General features: G+C 37.3%; 2 protein-coding genes across 3 annotated transcripts; one reads left to right on the forward strand and one right to left on the reverse strand.

Annotated features, from left to right (window-relative positions):
• The first annotated feature begins 14 nt into the window (after positions 1-14).
• On the forward strand, positions 15-4838 carry LOC103711254 (transcription elongation factor SPT4 homolog 2-like). Of its 2 annotated transcripts, none has more exons than XM_089930728.1 (5): positions 15-327; positions 424-1387; positions 2129-2184; positions 4228-4289; positions 4407-4838. In XM_089930728.1, exons 2-5 carry the CDS (start codon positions 1050-1052, stop codon positions 4455-4457), a joined length of 507 nt encoding a protein of 168 aa, XP_089786854.1. In that variant the 5' UTR covers positions 15-327; positions 424-1049; the 3' UTR covers positions 4458-4838. The 2 variants fall into 2 exon arrangements, with proteins under 2 accessions (XP_089786854.1, XP_038984815.1); XM_039128887.3 differs by lacking the exon at positions 15-327 and adding an exon at positions 1493-1584 and having other exon boundaries at positions 1132-1387.
• A 413-nt stretch (positions 4839-5251) lies between these two features.
• LOC103711253 (ras-related protein RABH1e) lies at positions 5252-12286 on the reverse strand. The gene is made up of 6 exons (XM_008797330.5): positions 12083-12286; positions 10739-10809; positions 8178-8266; positions 6691-6802; positions 6013-6103; positions 5252-5917 (listed from the first exon to the last, which is right to left on the reverse strand). The coding sequence occupies exons 1-6, from the start codon at positions 12197-12199 to the stop codon at positions 5774-5776; spliced, it is 624 nt and encodes a 207-aa protein (XP_008795552.4). The 5' UTR covers positions 12200-12286; the 3' UTR covers positions 5252-5773.
• Between the last annotated feature and the right edge of the window lie 5023 nt (positions 12287-17309).

The raw sequence follows: 17309 nt of genomic DNA on the forward strand, positions 1-17309 counted from the left end.
GGTGAAAGAAGCATCACTGTTGTGGTGGTTTTTTATTAGCATTCACAGCCATGCATTTTTCAGGTTGGTGGAATACTTTTCAAGTGCTTTTTTTTTTGTGGGGGATTACAAATACTCTTCCAGTGCTTTGATGCGCCCCACCTACCTCACTATTTGCCGGACTACAGTATATATCAGCATCTAGTATTGAAGCAAATCTAATGTCTTATTCATTATACAACCATTCCTGGCAAAGATTGGAGTTTCGAAAACTCAGCTGATATTTTCCTTGACCAGGATAACCATTCCCAAACTTCCTTTCACAAGTTGATCAGCGGTAGAAGATGTGTACGTACTACGTAGTATATTTTCTTTCTTTAAACAGAATTCTTGTTACAATTATCAATTTTACAATTGGCAGGTCTTGACAATTTGTTTTTCCAGAGCTTCTACTGAAAAGTTGAATCTATCTTGTAATCGGCCAACGAAACCGAGCGAACAACTTCAGCTTCATGCATCCACATCGCTTCAAAGGTACGCAAACTCTCCATGATCAAGCATATCTTCTTGGTTGGAGGCTAGTCCTCCAACCAGCAATCCTCATGGAATGGGGGTAAGATCAGAAAAATATTTCCATGGCAATACATATATTATGGTGTATCTTGAAAACTTCTAGCAATTTATTGAAGATACTTCGCAAAAGGAGTTGCATGAAGCTAGAATTATAACATTTTTTCTTGCAGCAAGTTGGAGCATGTAATTTTCCTTGGTTTCTATCAATTACCTGTCCCAGTTTTAGATCTTTACAAGTATTTTCTTCTCCAAATCCGTAGAATTTGAACCTAGCAGAATATGTAGTTGTAACTTACCATAACCCTAATTATGTGCCGGAACCAAATAATATAGAGTTACTCATAGTCATCCGATGTTAATCCAACGACCCATATCTATCTGATGATACCCATACCACGAGTCCATTCCCACCTCTTTTTATCTTACGGGAAACGATGATACCAGAGACCTTCGTGTCGGCCGATCCGAAACCGATAAAAGTGGCGTTTCGGATCTAAATGACGAAACTGCCCTCCCACTGCACCGAAATCTATGGGCGTTTTGGTAATCCGCACCACGATAAACTGCGGTGGACGCCCGCAAGGGTTTCTCGCCTCGCGCCCCTACACTTTGAGAGCTCTTCTCAAAGCTACGATCAGAGATTCTGCTCAATCCTCTACTCCATAACTTTTCTCCTCACAGAGAGAGAGAGAGAGAGAGGAGAGGAGAGATGGGGAGCGGGAAGAGAAGCGATTACTCGCCGGAGGAGATACCGAGCTTCGCTCAGATTCCGACGAGTTTCGGCCACGAGCTCCGGGCTTGCCTTCGCTGCCGTCTCGTCAAGACCTACGATCAGGTACTTAGGGTGTTCTTCTCTCCCTCTCATGCGTCGATTCGGTGCTTCTTTTCTCCGATTGCTATCGATTCCCGAGCTAGGGTTAGGTTTTTTGATCCGTTTCAGTTCAGAGAGTCAGGCTGTGAAAACTGCCCCTTTTTGGAGATGGACAAGGAGCATGACAATGTCGTAAACTGCACCACTCCCAATTTTACCGGGTGGGTTCTTGCTGATCTTCTGTTTTTTATCATCTTTTTCTGTTATATTTTCTTTTTTTCAAGAATTTATATTCACCTGAAGGTAGATAAAAGTCGGTTCTTTTTAAATCCCTGGTTTGGAGTATGGCTGAATTTTGTATACTTAAAGATATTCTAGCTATGTGTAAAATTGGTAGGATTAACTATGTTTTGAAGGAATTTCTGGGGCTCAGTAGCACTAGCATCCCATATCTCCCTTTCCTATGGTGGATTTGTAGGAAAACTGGTTTGGCTCAGGATTCTGTACACAAATCTTGGTAACTAGAGACAAGCATACTTATTAGGCTTCATCCAAATCATTTACCTATCTTGAGGAATATAAGACTGCAGATGTGTGTGGAGAAATTCTTAACATTGTCTTAAAGGCCTACTCCATCTAATCAGAGCTTCTTGGAGTTCCTTCAGTATCAAATTTGAATAGAGTAATTATACTGTGAAACAAAAACTTTCGGTGAAGATGATTAATAACGGGAAATTAAGCGATTCTTTGTTTCCTGTACTGCAGGATAATTTCAGTCATGGATCCAAGTAGAAGCTGGGCTGCTCGCTGGTTGAGAATTGGTAAGTTTAACTGCTATAACCATGCAATTTGAGTTCCAAGGACATTATATGGTCTCTTAACACTTACTACTGGAGGCTCTTTTCAGTTGCATGGACATGGTTACATGCTCATAATCTCACCCCTATTGTAACTTTTATGCTATCTTCATATTGATAAGCATATCTTTGAGTTTGAATTGATAAATCCTTAGTGTTCTATACATTACTTGAACTTGAGATTTACATAATCAGCAAGGTTTGATAATGCATCGATTATGTTCCTAGCTTGTTTTGTAAGATGATGCTTAACGGCAGAGGCTGACACTTGCCTATTGGATTAAGCATATGCAACAATGATAAATTATTTCCAGGGTTTTAATGCTTTGACGATTGCCGATACACATGCTGATATAACTTTTAGTGGTTGCATTTGCATGTCCAACATTTTGTTTACTTTCCTAAGCTACCTTTAGTGCTGAGTATGGGTTTTAGAACATAACATAACAACTCTGCAATTGTTATCCTGACATATCAGGTTTTCAACATATTGAAAGTTTAAAACAACTTGAATGTCACTCCATTATGTTTTTATAAATGTTTTCTTATTCTATTTTGCACTGATCCAACTAAACAAACTTCATTAATTTCAGTGTGGACCCTACAACACAGACCCAAAGAACAATTGAATATATCCCAACCAAGTAGTTATATTTTGTGTATAGGTGTTACATACATTTATGACTATCTAATGCAAGGTTTGCCGTTTTAGTACCAAATCCCGTACTGGTGCCATTTTATTATAGTGTCGGTATACCGGTATGGGAGCTGCTTCGGTGTACCGAGTGTCTGTACGCCCTTGTATCACATATCCGTTTGGTACTGGTACGGTCGGTATGTACCAATACTGACCGGTACGGAAAACTTTGATCTAATGATTCATATGCTTGTTGAACATGGTACTTTCTTTTGCAGTATAAATTTGTGTTTCTATGTTTACATAAACCTTAGTTATCCAAAACATAATATTAAAGAACCTTGCTTGTAATTTTTCACCCTAATCACTTTATATTTTGTCTCTGACCATTAATTATTTTAATTTTTACCAAGATTTGAATCCAACACTGATGTTGATAAATTAATTTTACAAAATTTTATCATAAGAAACAGAAGTATATGAGAATTATATGGAAAATATATTTTTATGAGAATCAGCTTTGTTCTGACATTGTTCTCAACTATCCCTGACTTTTAAACATTAGTACATCTCCTTTTTGCTATAAAATAATCTATTATAAACTTGGCCACAACATTGAGTTCTAGTCCAAATTTAAATTAACTTTAAATTTTTTGAGAACTGAATTGATTTCCAATTCGATTACATTTTTTATCTTAATCCACCTGCGGTCCTAATTCAAATTCTTTTTATGATCTCCACTGAAATTTTTGGTAGGGCATGTCTATCAAATAATGGATATTTAAGGGCCTGTTTGGTTGCAAGGTTTGGAAAAACAAGATCTTAAAGAACATGATTTTATTTGCTTTTGCCATGTTTTAGATAAAATCAATATCTCGTAAAACACAATCTTAGGGCTTATGAGATATCGAGGGACCACCTATATTTTTCTCAAGAATGTGTTGGTTGTGATCTAAAATCCCATTTTTCTAAGTCCAACTATTACCTTACCTCCATATCCAGCCTCCATCATGCTTGTTCCTTGTGTCGCATCTCCATCTACCATGTATCTCTTCCGCCTTTTCTGCCTTTTCTCATTCATCCTCTCCTTGCCTCGCTTGCCTCTCTCTCCAATGGGCACTCATGCACGCACATAGAAGTAAAAAAGCAGTAAATAACTTTCATTGCTCTCTTCCATCTTTTCTCCTCTTCCTCTCATTCTGTTACCATTTTTATAAAGAAAATCGTGACACCCAAATCCTTTAACAATAAAACAAGGGAAGGAAAAGAAAAAACCTTTGTTCTTCCCTGATAGTGTTTTTAGTATTCTGAAGTTTTGATTAGTCATGTCCTGAATAATTTGACAAAGAAATCTATTATACTTTTTGCAGGAAGGTTTATCCCTGGGTGTTACACTCTGGCGGTCTCAGAGGAGCTTCCAGAAGAATACCAGGTATTTCACATCCATGTTTCTATGATGTTACAGTTACCATGTTCTGTTGTTTTGTTGCTATTTATTGAAGGATGAGTACTCATAGCAGCCACAACTGCATTCTTGCTACAAATGCAGACTGTTTGTGCTGATAACAACGTGCAGTATGTGCCTCCGAAGCGTGCTTAGCTGGTCACATGCCTGTCTCTCGCAGCATGGATGTTAATCTACTTTCTACTTTGAGCCTTTCGTTGGATGGTATCTAATTTTGTCCCACAACTTTTTGGGTTTTTGGAATTAGGATTTCCAAGCTATTCAGATGTGGCACCAAACAAGACTGGATGATGTATCCAATCTTACATTACTTCACTCAAACAACTATCTAATGGCTTTTAAGATGCTTCAATTTTAATGCAGAAGCATAGTGTAGCTATCAACTTGCTGCCTCAGGATTTAATAGTATCACTTTTTAGAAATAGTCTGAATGTTGGAAGTATCCGTACCTGTAAATTCAACTGTAATTGAATGCTTTTTTTTTCAATTGCATTATCGACCTATTAGTTGTTTGCACTTTGTTATGTCGAACTTTTCATTCTCTTCACTAACACATTTTCCTTTTTGGTAATCTGAATTGATTGAATAATGTGTCTATTATAGTCAATTAAGAGAAAAATATGATATGGATCCAAGAGAAGGATCTAAGACCAAGATCTCCTTGGAGTTTTTGAAGCTCTGCCCTTCCAGGTTCGTTTTTATTTCTAGATGTTCGGTTAACCAAAGAGGAGTTAAGCAAGACCCTCATTTGCATTGTCAAGAATCTACAGCAATCATGGGAGAGAATTTCTAAGATCCACACCTGAACCTGTTGGAACAGGTTATTGAATTATTAGCATGTTCTAAGGTGAAAATTCAAACAAGTCATCACTATTTTGCGTGCACACGGGAAAACGTTTCAGCTTCAGAAATTTTAAAAATCATGCATCTATCGGAATAGAGTTCATTAAACACCGTACCAAGTATAAGAAGTAATGATAAAGCCTTGGCAATCAAATAATGTAATCGCCGGTCACGCTTCAGAGTTAGAATGGTTGGAACAACAGATAAAAGTTGGACCACGGTATATTACCAGTAAACGTCAGATTTATACTAAAAATACTTCCTATTTCCCGGCCCAAAAACGAAAGAAAGAGAGTCACGGGACGGTTTTATACCGTGCCTCAACAAAGCCACCAGTTGTGGGAAAGGAGAAAATGGAACAAATCAAAGAGATGACTTTTGCTATGCAAATGCAAATGTGACCCAAAGAAAGCAACAAATTCTGGAGCAGTAGAATGCCGGAGCATCAACTGAGGAGATCAGTTGGTGACCGACTACAAAATCCAAAAGAACAACTCCTCTCCAGCCTCATGTATATCAAAGCCTGAAATTGCACCTGTGTCAACCTTTGGAAAACTCTATTTGGCCAACTCTCCTTCTGCCCGTACGTATACCCTGCAAGTGTATCTCTAGCACGAACATCCTCCAGATTTCTGCTCCATCTCCGAGGCACTGACGGTTGGCTTCAAGTTGACGTCAACCATGTCTTCCTGTTTGGTAGAAGAAAGGGTCTCCATCCCTGGTAAGGCTGCAGCAATCTTGCGGAAGAGAGCCTGCAATTATTCAGTTTTCCCTTCGACATCAGGAACAAGGTCGGCGACACTGGAAACAAAAAAAAAAAAAAAAGAGTGAAGCCGATGGGATTCACCTTGATGTTGAAGCCTGCTTTGGCACTCGTTTCAATGAACATGACCCCAAATTCACGGGCCTTGGCTTCTCCTTCTTCAATAGAAACTTGCCTGTTATCAGGGGCAGAAAACATGGTTGGTTGCAAAGAACTTCGGAAATTAACAGCAATTATAACTGAATGTAATGGAATTCACAGATTAAAAAGATGGAAGTAAAATCACATAATGTAAGCTAAGGCCAACAAGTTAGAAAATGAGGATGGGCTCAACAATTTAATAATCTGATGATAACCTGTCTTCGGTCGAATGAAGTGGCTGAAATGACAGTTCAGACTAAATGTATGAGCTAGCGAAAAGGAAAACGGCCATTTCCAGCTGTGCAAGCACCTTTACGTGTTATATTACCACGAGAAAATTCACAGAGGTATATATTACTAAAGAACTGAGCGCACATCTTTTCTGGAACTTGTTCAACTAGCAGACTCGTTAGAAAACATGAATCGGTCAAACGGAAAAACTTATAGTGAGCCAGGTTATTGCAATTTCCAGAGGTTGCTTTGAAAGCTAGCAACTACACATCATGGGGCAGATTCAAAGAACTTGAGGGGGGGAGAAAAGTTACAAGAATAGTGACACTTCAACCTATTAAAATAGTCAAAACCAAACCAAGAAATGGTTAAGATATTGTAAGTTTTCACCTTTTGTCAACAAGATCAGTCTTGTTTCCTACAAGGACGATAATAACATCACCACCTCGTTCTGTGTGTACTTCCTCAATCCACTTTGAAGTGCTTAAAAATGATTGCCGATCTGCAAAAAAGAAGTATATTACTGTGTATCCAGATTGATATCCTACTTGAATAGGACGGACAAACAAGACCGATTATGCTGTGAGGAAAATGGTTTGACAATATATTTGGGAACATTATGTGCTCCACTCTGTGTAATTGATAAACATTGCCTATTTAAATAGCTACAAGCAAATAAATACTCTCTCTGAATGTTCCTGGATATGGCAGTTGCTTTGTACAGTTCCTTCTGGGAGTGTGTTTTGCCTAACCATTCTCATAAGTCTGCCTAGCTTTTTTTTTTATATTATTCAAAATATTTTGTGTAAAAGATAAACAACAACCTGCAACCCTAAAGGGACCAGTCCCAAACTTCTGGCTATGATGTGAAGGAAGAATCTTGACAAATGTGATTTAGAAACCTAAAAAACCTTTTATGAAGTTTTGATTGCCAAAAAAAATTGCGGGACCTGGGGCACACTCCAGATTCGTAACATCATACTAGCCATTTCCACGGTTTACCTACAGCATCTCCCAGTTGTCACAGTTACTCTCGTCCAAACAGTCTCATTCGTAGTGAAATTGGAGGTAGCTTTTCTTTCTGTGCTTGCAAGTTTAATAAATAGGCAGGTAATGTAAAATTGAACTCTGCTGTATAAAAGGCCAACACTGTTTTCTGATTGACATTGTCATGAGTATATACAATCCTCTCATGGTGTCTTATTTATATGCATCATCAAGACCAATTAGAGGTAGGGCAGCCATTGTGCTTTGACTACTGAGGTTAGAATGAATATATGCTTTTCTTCAAATAAGCCCAGGCAAGGGCTTTATAAAGATATCTTTGGATAAGGAACAACTGGTACTTCAATTTATAAAGAGATAGGTTTGAACGTAAATACATCGCTTAGCTGTCCAAGTACATGAAAATGTTGTTTCTTGATTGTTTAATTTCTGAATATTTACCAAGGCCTCGACAATTGTAACATAAATAATTACCATTACCTTAAACCATGACTCTGGAAAATTCTAATTTTTTTTCTTACTAGACCTATATTATTGAAAACAGAGAATATCGAAATATCCTTTATTTAAAATGAGACAGAATAGGAAGCCAATGGGTAGCAAGGTAACCAGGAAATTGATAAGACATGAAAGAAGCCCAATGAGGAGATTCACTTCACAAATGACAAACTTTGGTCAAACATTATAGTCCAAAAGAAACTAATCATCCTAAAATAATAATATTAATAGACAGCTTGACTTATGGTTCAAAAAGTTTATGCCACAATTTTCCTTAGTTTCCAGTCTATTTGATCCTATGTCCTAGACAATCTGAGGACATGCATCTGAAATGTGAGAAGACCGTTGAAAGAAAACAATACAATATAACTTACTGGCTACATCATAAACGATTACTGCAACAGAAGAATCTCTGATGTAGCTTGGAATAAGACTCCTAAATCTCTCCTGTCCAGCAGTATCCCTGCAGATTAGATGGCACTGAGAGGATGTTATGTAGACTACAGAAATTCCTCATTCCTCCTTCCTTCTATTTGTCTTCTATTCACTTAGAAATGGAGAAGCTAAAATATACATCTTTTTAGATGGATAAAAGCGAGAATAGCTGTTCTAAAAAAAAGGCAAGAATATTAAATAGCTAAAACATGATCTATCTTTTTTTTTGATGGTATAAACCACAAACTATCAGAAACTTGAATTAATCTCTTGAATAAATGATTGCAGCCCCTGATAGAGAAACACTAAGTTTCCTTCTCTGGCTTAAAAAATGGCATGTTAAAAATAGCAAAATGGGTAGCATGTTATTCATAACCAGAATTGGCAAAGACAAAAAGTAGGTATATATAAGCAAACAGCAGAATGTCTCATCCAGCCAAATAATTGGACCTTGAAATTTGTCCTCGCAGCCAAAAAATCTAGTATGCTTGCACCATTATATAAGCAGCAGTTTTTATTTACAGTTGGACATTTGATGCCATATCATAGAAATTACTGATCCATAAACATATGGTCGCTAGGCAGTCGCATAGGATCAGTAGTTAGACCCTGCAACTACCTTAAGAAATCATCTTTATGTTCATGTGGAACAATAATGTTAAGAGTTTGAAGGCATGCATAATCACTTGATCTACCTTGTTCATATCCAACAAGACTTCAGCATCCTTATCACCACCTGTTTTCACGTGCTACAACCCACGTAAATGCAAGTTTTCTCAAATACTTGATTATAATTTCCACCCAATCTTTTGTAGCCACAACCCCCTACTTCTCTTCAGCAAAACCAAGCCCTCCTTGTTTTCTTCATTGCACATAATAATGTGATCGAAACCTTTTTCTCAGCAAAACAAAAAAAGAGAAAACAATCTGAGTAGATTCTTCATCACATTATCCTTTATTGTGCAATTTCTATGAAATACGTAATATAAACATCTGTGTCTATCCTTCCTAACCATACCACATATGCATCTTAATGCTTTCCTCTTTGATGTTCGTCCTATCTAACTGATCCCTCTACTTTGGTTATGTTCTAAACCTTGTAGCATTGCCAACCTAACTTATTGCCAAATTCAATATTTTTTGTTTACTCATACCTCCATGTGCCGATCACTCTATGCTCCAAAAGATATATTCACTTCACTCACCCTACCCATGTCTAGCGAATGCAATTGTTTATGTTTCAATTTGTTTGTAGTTATAAAAATAGTCATCAGACCATATGTCTTGGACCCTAGTTTATTATCATATGTACTGGCATATCATTACATCACAAATACAATATATTAGCTTAACTAATATTTGAAATCTAACCCAATAAAAATTTCGTCATGATCTAGCATTTGATCTTGTTGTTTGTCATCAATAAAAACAAAACCACTAGCAAATAACATGCAACATGACTCTTTCTTAAACTTGAAGGGGAAACTAAGTGAGAATAAGAATGAAAATAAAGATTATTTCAGCCACAAAGTAGATTAGCAACCTCGCAACCATATTTTGACCTTAATAACAACAAAAATAATGAAAGAGGAGTAGCAGACTAACATATAGTAGGTAATGGTGATGCAGAAACATGGAGAAAGAGCACAACAAGAGCAAATAAAACAAAAGAATAAACAAAAGGACCTAGGACATACAGATTTTATTGAACTTCAATAGAAGGATAACTTGATCTTATAAATGATTTGACCCCAAATTACAGCAATCCACTTGCTAGCAAAATATAGGGGCGACTCCAGAAGGAACTTCTTTTTAACTTACAAAACAATTTCCGTTACATTAAAAAATTATATTGCCATGAGGCCTGGTAGAAAGTTGCCTAGATAATTATTAACAGAGATATTTCCAACAACTCTACGGCCACACACTCAACCGACAACAAGCAAAGAACTTCTTAACACTTTTTCTAGTCACAGGAGTACTCAGAACATGAAGGACTAAAATGATATAAAACCATAAAACATAACTTCTACCACTTAATTTCTAGAGAATGAAATTATTGTCCACAAAGTATTAAGCTGTCATCTTTTTTTGATAAATCAACTTATAGAATAATATCAATGAAAATACATAAGAACGCAGAAAAATAAGTTGTGTGGAAAGACAAGAAGTAAGAACAGTGCATGGAAAAAAGGCAAGGTCCACAGGATATACTAGGGCAGTCAAGCAGAACACGGCACATAGAAAGCATGAGTTTTCATCGTTTTTGTGATTATAATTTTTTCTTGCTATCAAAATATGATTTTGCACAATTTATTTCCTTCAGGTTTTGTGCAAAACCAGTATAATTCACTTTACTTCATATATCAAACACCATTGTCTGTTTTATCCAGAAATAGTTATATTACATTTTACGCTTGTTTCTGTTGAACTGTAATGTAATCCAAAATAGGGTAAATTTGATTTTGTAAGGAGAAACTACGAGAAACCGACATCTTACCAAAGCTGCAAGCGGACTGTACGATCTTCAAGGTACATTGTCTTTGACAGAAAATCGATCCCAATTGTAGCCTGCAAATCATTTGAAATATGAATTATAACTCAAACAAGAAAATGAAGGCACCAGGTACTTTCAGCTTCTATAGATAACTATGGACCAAGATATACGATGAATTGACACCTAAAGAGAGATAACTTTCATTATGGAAAGAATTTTGTCTTTCCAACGTATTAAAGAGAGATAATACAGGAGAGGAGACAATACTCTACTGACTCAAGATGTAGCCAATCCAATGGAGGAACAATTAGACAAGCATGAGCCTTAGACTCAACCGTTGATGCCCAAAAGAAAGATTCAAAAAGAAGAATGATGATCAATTTAAATATCTAAAGGAAGAACCACAGAAGATCCTTAAAATATTTTGCGAAGGCAGTTCTTGTAAGATTTAAGCATTAAGGATGATTTTGGAATCTTTAGTGTCCATGATCACATATAAATGCTCACACGACCACTCTTTTTCCATTTAATGTATCCACTGGCATCCTTGATCTAGTGACTGAGTGCGAACAACAAGATCAATAGTTAGACAGGCCTGATTCCATACAATATGGTCCTCTCTGTGGTTATTAGAGTTTGAAAATGAATCAGAATTAGGGAAAAAACTACGAGGAATTAACTTGCCAAACTTTTGTAAGAGATATAGATCTAAACTTCAGTGCATATAATTCAAAAAAGTGTCTTGTGTCTTCTTGTAAATCAGAATATCAGATTAGGCATGTGCAAAAGTCTCCCAGATCAAATTCCACAGTCTTGCGCCGGTAGACAAAAAACTTGATTATTAAAAGAGATATTACAATTCAAACAAACAGATATAGGATCATTTTTAGGAACATATAGCACATAAGGCATTTACAAGAATAACGATGTCTAATATTAAGAATATTTGGAGCTACGTGTTAATAAGAAACCAACAGGAAATTATAATTCAGTCTCAACCAGATATAAGAATAACTGCCATTGAAATCCCATTAAGCATTGAGTACGTTTTGATTATATATAAGCCCAAGTCGCCCAATTCAAAGGCTCTGAGATCCAACTTCAGTTCCTGTAAATAAAAAGAATTTTGTATCGATCCAAAGGAAAAGTCGTACCCTCGCCTAACCCAGACTACAAACCGCACCTCCAGAAACCCAAGATCAAGCAATCAAATCCCTTGCCCCTCCAAATCCATGCAAGTTTTCTCCAAATCAAGAACAGATCAAGCACAGACAACACCAAAATTCTTAAAAATCCAACCCAAACAAGATCAAAGAGTAAATACAAATTGGTTGAGGGATCAATCACCTGGTACGTGATATCGAATTTGTCGTACATGAATCGGGTGATGATGCTGGTCTTCCCCACGGATTGATCCCCCAAGAAGACAAGCTTATACTTCGCTAGGGCCGATACCACCGCCATTATCGTTTCTCTCCCTCTCCCTCTCTCCCTCTCCCTCTCTCCCTCTCTCGATCTCTGACGGCTAGAAAGAAGACAAAGAATGGATCCACCGATCCAAAAGACGAGAGCAAAAGTGTCGAAAAAAGAAGAGATCGATGGAAGCCTTCCTCTTTTTAAATATTGACGAACGAGTACCCGCCATCCCAGGATCGGATTAGCTGTATTGGTTCAAACAGCAAATAGTAGAATCGTATTTTAAAAAAATGAAACTTTGAGCGTGAGTTACAATCTATGTGACGTGGCGAGTTTGAGGAGTGTGAGATTGGTACGTGGTGTACGATCCGACTCGCGGATCGTTCCCGCTACCCACGAGGAGGCGAGCGGAAGTCGAACGACCCCTTCGAAACAAAACGCGTGGGTTCACGTCACCGGCGCGCACTCACAAACGATGCATGGGAACGGCCATCACTCATCAGAGCCGTCAAGGTGGGGTCGGTATTTCTCGTGGATTACCAGCCGTTGGATTAAATTGATCCGGGTTGATATTTGGACCCGGGTCGAGCAAGGAATTTGCAGCTTGGCTTGGGGTTCTGATATTCTGGACCCGGTTCTTCCAACCTGAGCACGTGAAGGAAAGTATTCATGGTGGTGTGATATACGGAAGTATACAATATACACCCACTTTTTAATTGACCCACTTTGATGATGTGATGATGATGAAGTATACATTATACACCCATCTTTTTAATTGATCCAGTTCTTTGATGATAACGATGATGCATTTCTTTTTCTTTCTTTTTTTTTGGTACATCGGCTGCTCACACTACTCTTGCATAAGCACAGCCAGCTACATCACTATCAAGAAGACTATATAAATCAGAAGGAACAGAGGACTGCAGGGTTCATAGAAAATCTCCAGAATGCTGAGCAACAAATGAAACGACCCAATCCGCAGCTTGGTTCGCCTCCCGAAATACGTGCTTGACTTGGGCAACATGGCATTTCCGCAGCATACGTCGTATATGCCCTAGAAGCAGGTGCTTAACCTCTCCTTGCCCCTCCTTCCGTAAGCACTTAATCAACAAGACTGAGTCTCCCTCCAGTATGATACAGCCGGCATCAAGTACATGTCTTACATATAAGAGCCCCTCCCATGTAGCCCTGAGCTCCGTCCCAAAAATTGAATCCTCGAAAGAATGAGATCCTCTCGCAGCAAGTAACCTAGAGCAGTGGTTTCTGATCACAAATGCCACTCCCATACTCCCACCCCCAGCGGGCAAGCTTCCATCGAAATTCACCTTAAGGTGGCCAGAGGGTGGAGGCTTCCAAGAGATAAGAGCAAACCTAGGTAATGTAGCAGCGAAGAGGGGGTCCCAGATGTCCCCAGCTACCTGAAATGAATCAGACCCAGCAATCTCGATGATCTCCATAGCCTGAAGGAGAGCCCGTTCTACCACAGACCTTAGGGATGCCCTCCTATCTTCGAAGACTCTAGCATTTCTATCCAGCCAAATATAATAAGCAAAATAAATGGCAGGATCCGTTTCTTTCATCTCTCACCCTTCAGCGCACCAATCAGATGTTTTTTAAAAACAATTGCATTTTGTCCTTCCGCAAACCGAAGCTAATTTCTAAAGGAATCGATGAGCCCGATCCTTTATTTGACCATAAGGTTAGTCCTTCCATACTCATCATTTTTTTGTTAAGTCCTATACAATATGACATGCAAAACTGATCAGAATCATCCGATTCAAATGTACCAACCTAACCAACATGGTACCGGATTGAAATAATTATTACCATCCATAAAGAACTTGAATTGGTCCCAAACAAGCAAAACCACTCAATTCAGAGCGGTTCAAGGCGGTTTGGCCCTTTCCAGATCTTAATAATAGAGAAGAAGGTATCTTGTGGCCCTTTCCTCTACTTTATTAAAATAGTTAGTGGATTTTATGATGAAAAAGGGAGAGGGAAGATTTCCTGATTTTGAGCCCAAATCCAAAGTATAACCCTCTTCCTTCTATTCATTCTTCTTTTTTCCTCATTTTTATAAAATGGGTAAAACCAGAAAAATCATGCCAAAATTTTGTATTTCTCTTCCTTGGTTCTACATTAATTTGAAATAAAATTAATTTTTTCCACATTCTGTAACTTGGAGTGCACATAGAAGCTGAATCTGCATTAAAATATATTATATAGATTTCTTGCAAGCTGAATCTGCAAAAAAATATAATGTATATGCTAATATAATAGCTTAAAAGTCCTCTTCTTGTTCCTTCTCTGTAAGAGTTAAACTTGGCTACCAAGCACACAAATACGACGACGAGAACAATAAAAAACAACTAGCAATTTAGATAGTAGATGGAGCTATTATCGACAACTAACAATTTAGACACTGCATCAGGGTATTTAGTGATCCATTCCTTTGAGGAATTGTTTAAAGTATTGTTATATTGCAGCATTATTGGCCTCTTGGAATATTTGGTTAAGAAAAAGATTTTTGTTGTTTAGCCATAGAAAACGAGTCATATTGCACAAGGTGGAGTATCCTTAGGTGCATATTTGAAGATTACTTTCTAAATCTGATTTCAATTATGACGTCTTCCTAGATGAATATTTGGCTTGTTTAATTCCTTTCTATTTTTATAATTCAACCATTGCAATTGAGTCATATCAAAATGATCCAATCCTGCATAGTAGATTTAATTATTTAAAGGATGTGGCTGATGCTCCGCCACGCTTTTTCTGGAAATTCAATATATATAGTTTTTTGATACAATGGCGACTCACACTATTCTTACATGAGTACAATCAATAAAGTCAGAAAAAAAATTGACGAAGAGGAAGAAGATCAGTCGCATGACTCTTCTAAAGAACCCCACCCAAATATTGGGCAACAAAGAAGGTGACCCAATCTGCAACTCTGTTTGCCTCCCAGTAAACATAAGTAGTCCAGAAGGTGCCATATCCTCTCGATAGCTTGTGTATGTTCCGTAGCAGCGGTTGTCCGTCATCATTCTTATACTGGCCTTGAATGCATTCGACACCGTAACAGAATTTTTTCAACATAGATACAATCCACGCCAAGGACAAGCCTCGCATAAGTGAGACCTTTCCAGGCAGCTCTCAGCTTTGTTCCGATGATAGTCGTGTCGAAGATACATCGTCCCCTGGCCACAACTAGTCTTGAGTCGTGACCTCTGATTACAAAGTCCGCCCTCTCTCTCCACCATTGGACACACGGCCGTCAACAATCATCTTAAGAAAGCTAGGAGGTGGGGGCTCCAAAAAACGAAGACAACCTGGGTCACTGTAAAAGTGAAAAAGTTCAATGGTTTAGGGGACCCTACTTTGAATAAAAAATTGATGGAAGAAAGCTTAAAGACCAATTTACCATCTAGTGAAGTTATTTGATGAGGTTGAAGCACTTTCCTTTAGGTATTTAAAATATTCTCTTGCAAAAGTTAATTAATTCATTGTAATCCATTAAGGAGAATGGTTATAAACTTTTTCACAAATTCTTATCCAACTTCATCATTCTTTTTGAGAACTAAGATGAGAGAAATTCTAATTGAAATCGAAATGAAGATGCAACTCAAACCTAGATCCTTAGGTATCAATTGCCAAGTTTACCAATTGCACTTGGCACCCTCACAATTCCATCAACTTCAAAGAAAAATATGATATTGTGTACTCTAGTTAAGATGACAATTAACAATGTCCAAGGTTTGGGCTACTAGACTCCAGCAGTGGATGCATAAAACAGTTTATTAGTATATGCACTAAAGCTTTCATCAAAAACACCTTGAGGAAATCTTGAAACAAGTACTCAAGGTCATCGCATGCACACACACACACACACAAGTTTCTCATATTTATTCTTTAATTTTAGGTGCTGGTAATCATTTCATAAAAATAATATTTAAAAAATTGCTCACATCAGAGACCTGATAATACACCACATAATGTTTAAGCATTGAATATTTTTCCCAGCTAAAGAGGTTTTGAAGAGACTTGAAACTGCCAGGCTATAACCATTTTTTATGTCCACACACAGCATTCCTATCTTGGATATATCAACCACCAATTCAAGGAAAGCTTCACAACCAACCCTTGACATTTATTCTTGGAGCGCGTTTTGTAGGTTCTTCAAATCACTGAGCCTAACTGTTTTCTAGTCTCCAAGCACAACAAATTTTGCAACGTTGTTAATGCCATGAGTATCCAAATTTAAGACCTATCTGCAGTTATGAGTCACCAATCTTGATTAAATACATCAACCAATTCAAGTTGGATTTCATTGACAGATTGGACAAGAACAAACCCTCCCTAAAGGTCTTAAATTCTTCAATACCGGCCAAAATAATGTGGATTTTTTTTTTGCATGAATATTCTTCTAAAAATTCAAATTTACATAAATACACTCTTAAAATTATATTTATTTCGGTACCCTCATAAAATATTATTTTTACATAAATGTCCCTAATATAATGGTTCTTTTAACACCGTTAATAAAAACCATATTTATTTTAATTACAAATAAAATAAAATTATGAAATTACTTTTATATTTTCTATCGCGGTCACCTTATAAGTGTTTATTTTTGTACATCTACCTATTAAGGATAGTTTAGTCATTTTAATTTAAAACCGTTAATTTTTTAACAGCGTTAGATGGTGTGGGTATATATGCGAAAATAAAGATAAAAAAAAAGGGATAGAATAGCAAAAACAAGTGTTTCATGAAGACATATATGCAAATATCAATTTTGGGATGGTATTCATACAAAATTCGATATTTAGAAGAATATTAATGCAAAAAAAATTTAAAAAAAAAAATTCAAGTCGTCGCCATCATCATCTTCTTCATTTAGCCATATTGCAGAGGAAAAACCAAGTCCAACTCTAGCAAGGATTAATTGAGAACTGAACTTAAACACAAATTCATCTGATATGAATGCAACCATGCAGGATACGTACAACCCATTGCGACCCAACAAACTTTTTTTAGAAGGCTAGCCCAACCTTTAGAATAGGAGGGCACTCCCATTGAGCACCCTTTTTGGGGATGGGGTAGCTTGCAACATTTATTCCAAGACGACATGCCATGCAATGGCTTAGACTTCCCATGG

The sequence above is a fragment of the Phoenix dactylifera genome, chromosome 5 (assembly GCF_051530095.1).
Source record: "Phoenix dactylifera cultivar Ajwa chromosome 5, Ajwa_hap1_PhDact_Kaust_v1.1, whole genome shotgun sequence".
NCBI lineage: Eukaryota > Viridiplantae > Streptophyta > Magnoliopsida > Arecales > Arecaceae > Phoenix > Phoenix dactylifera.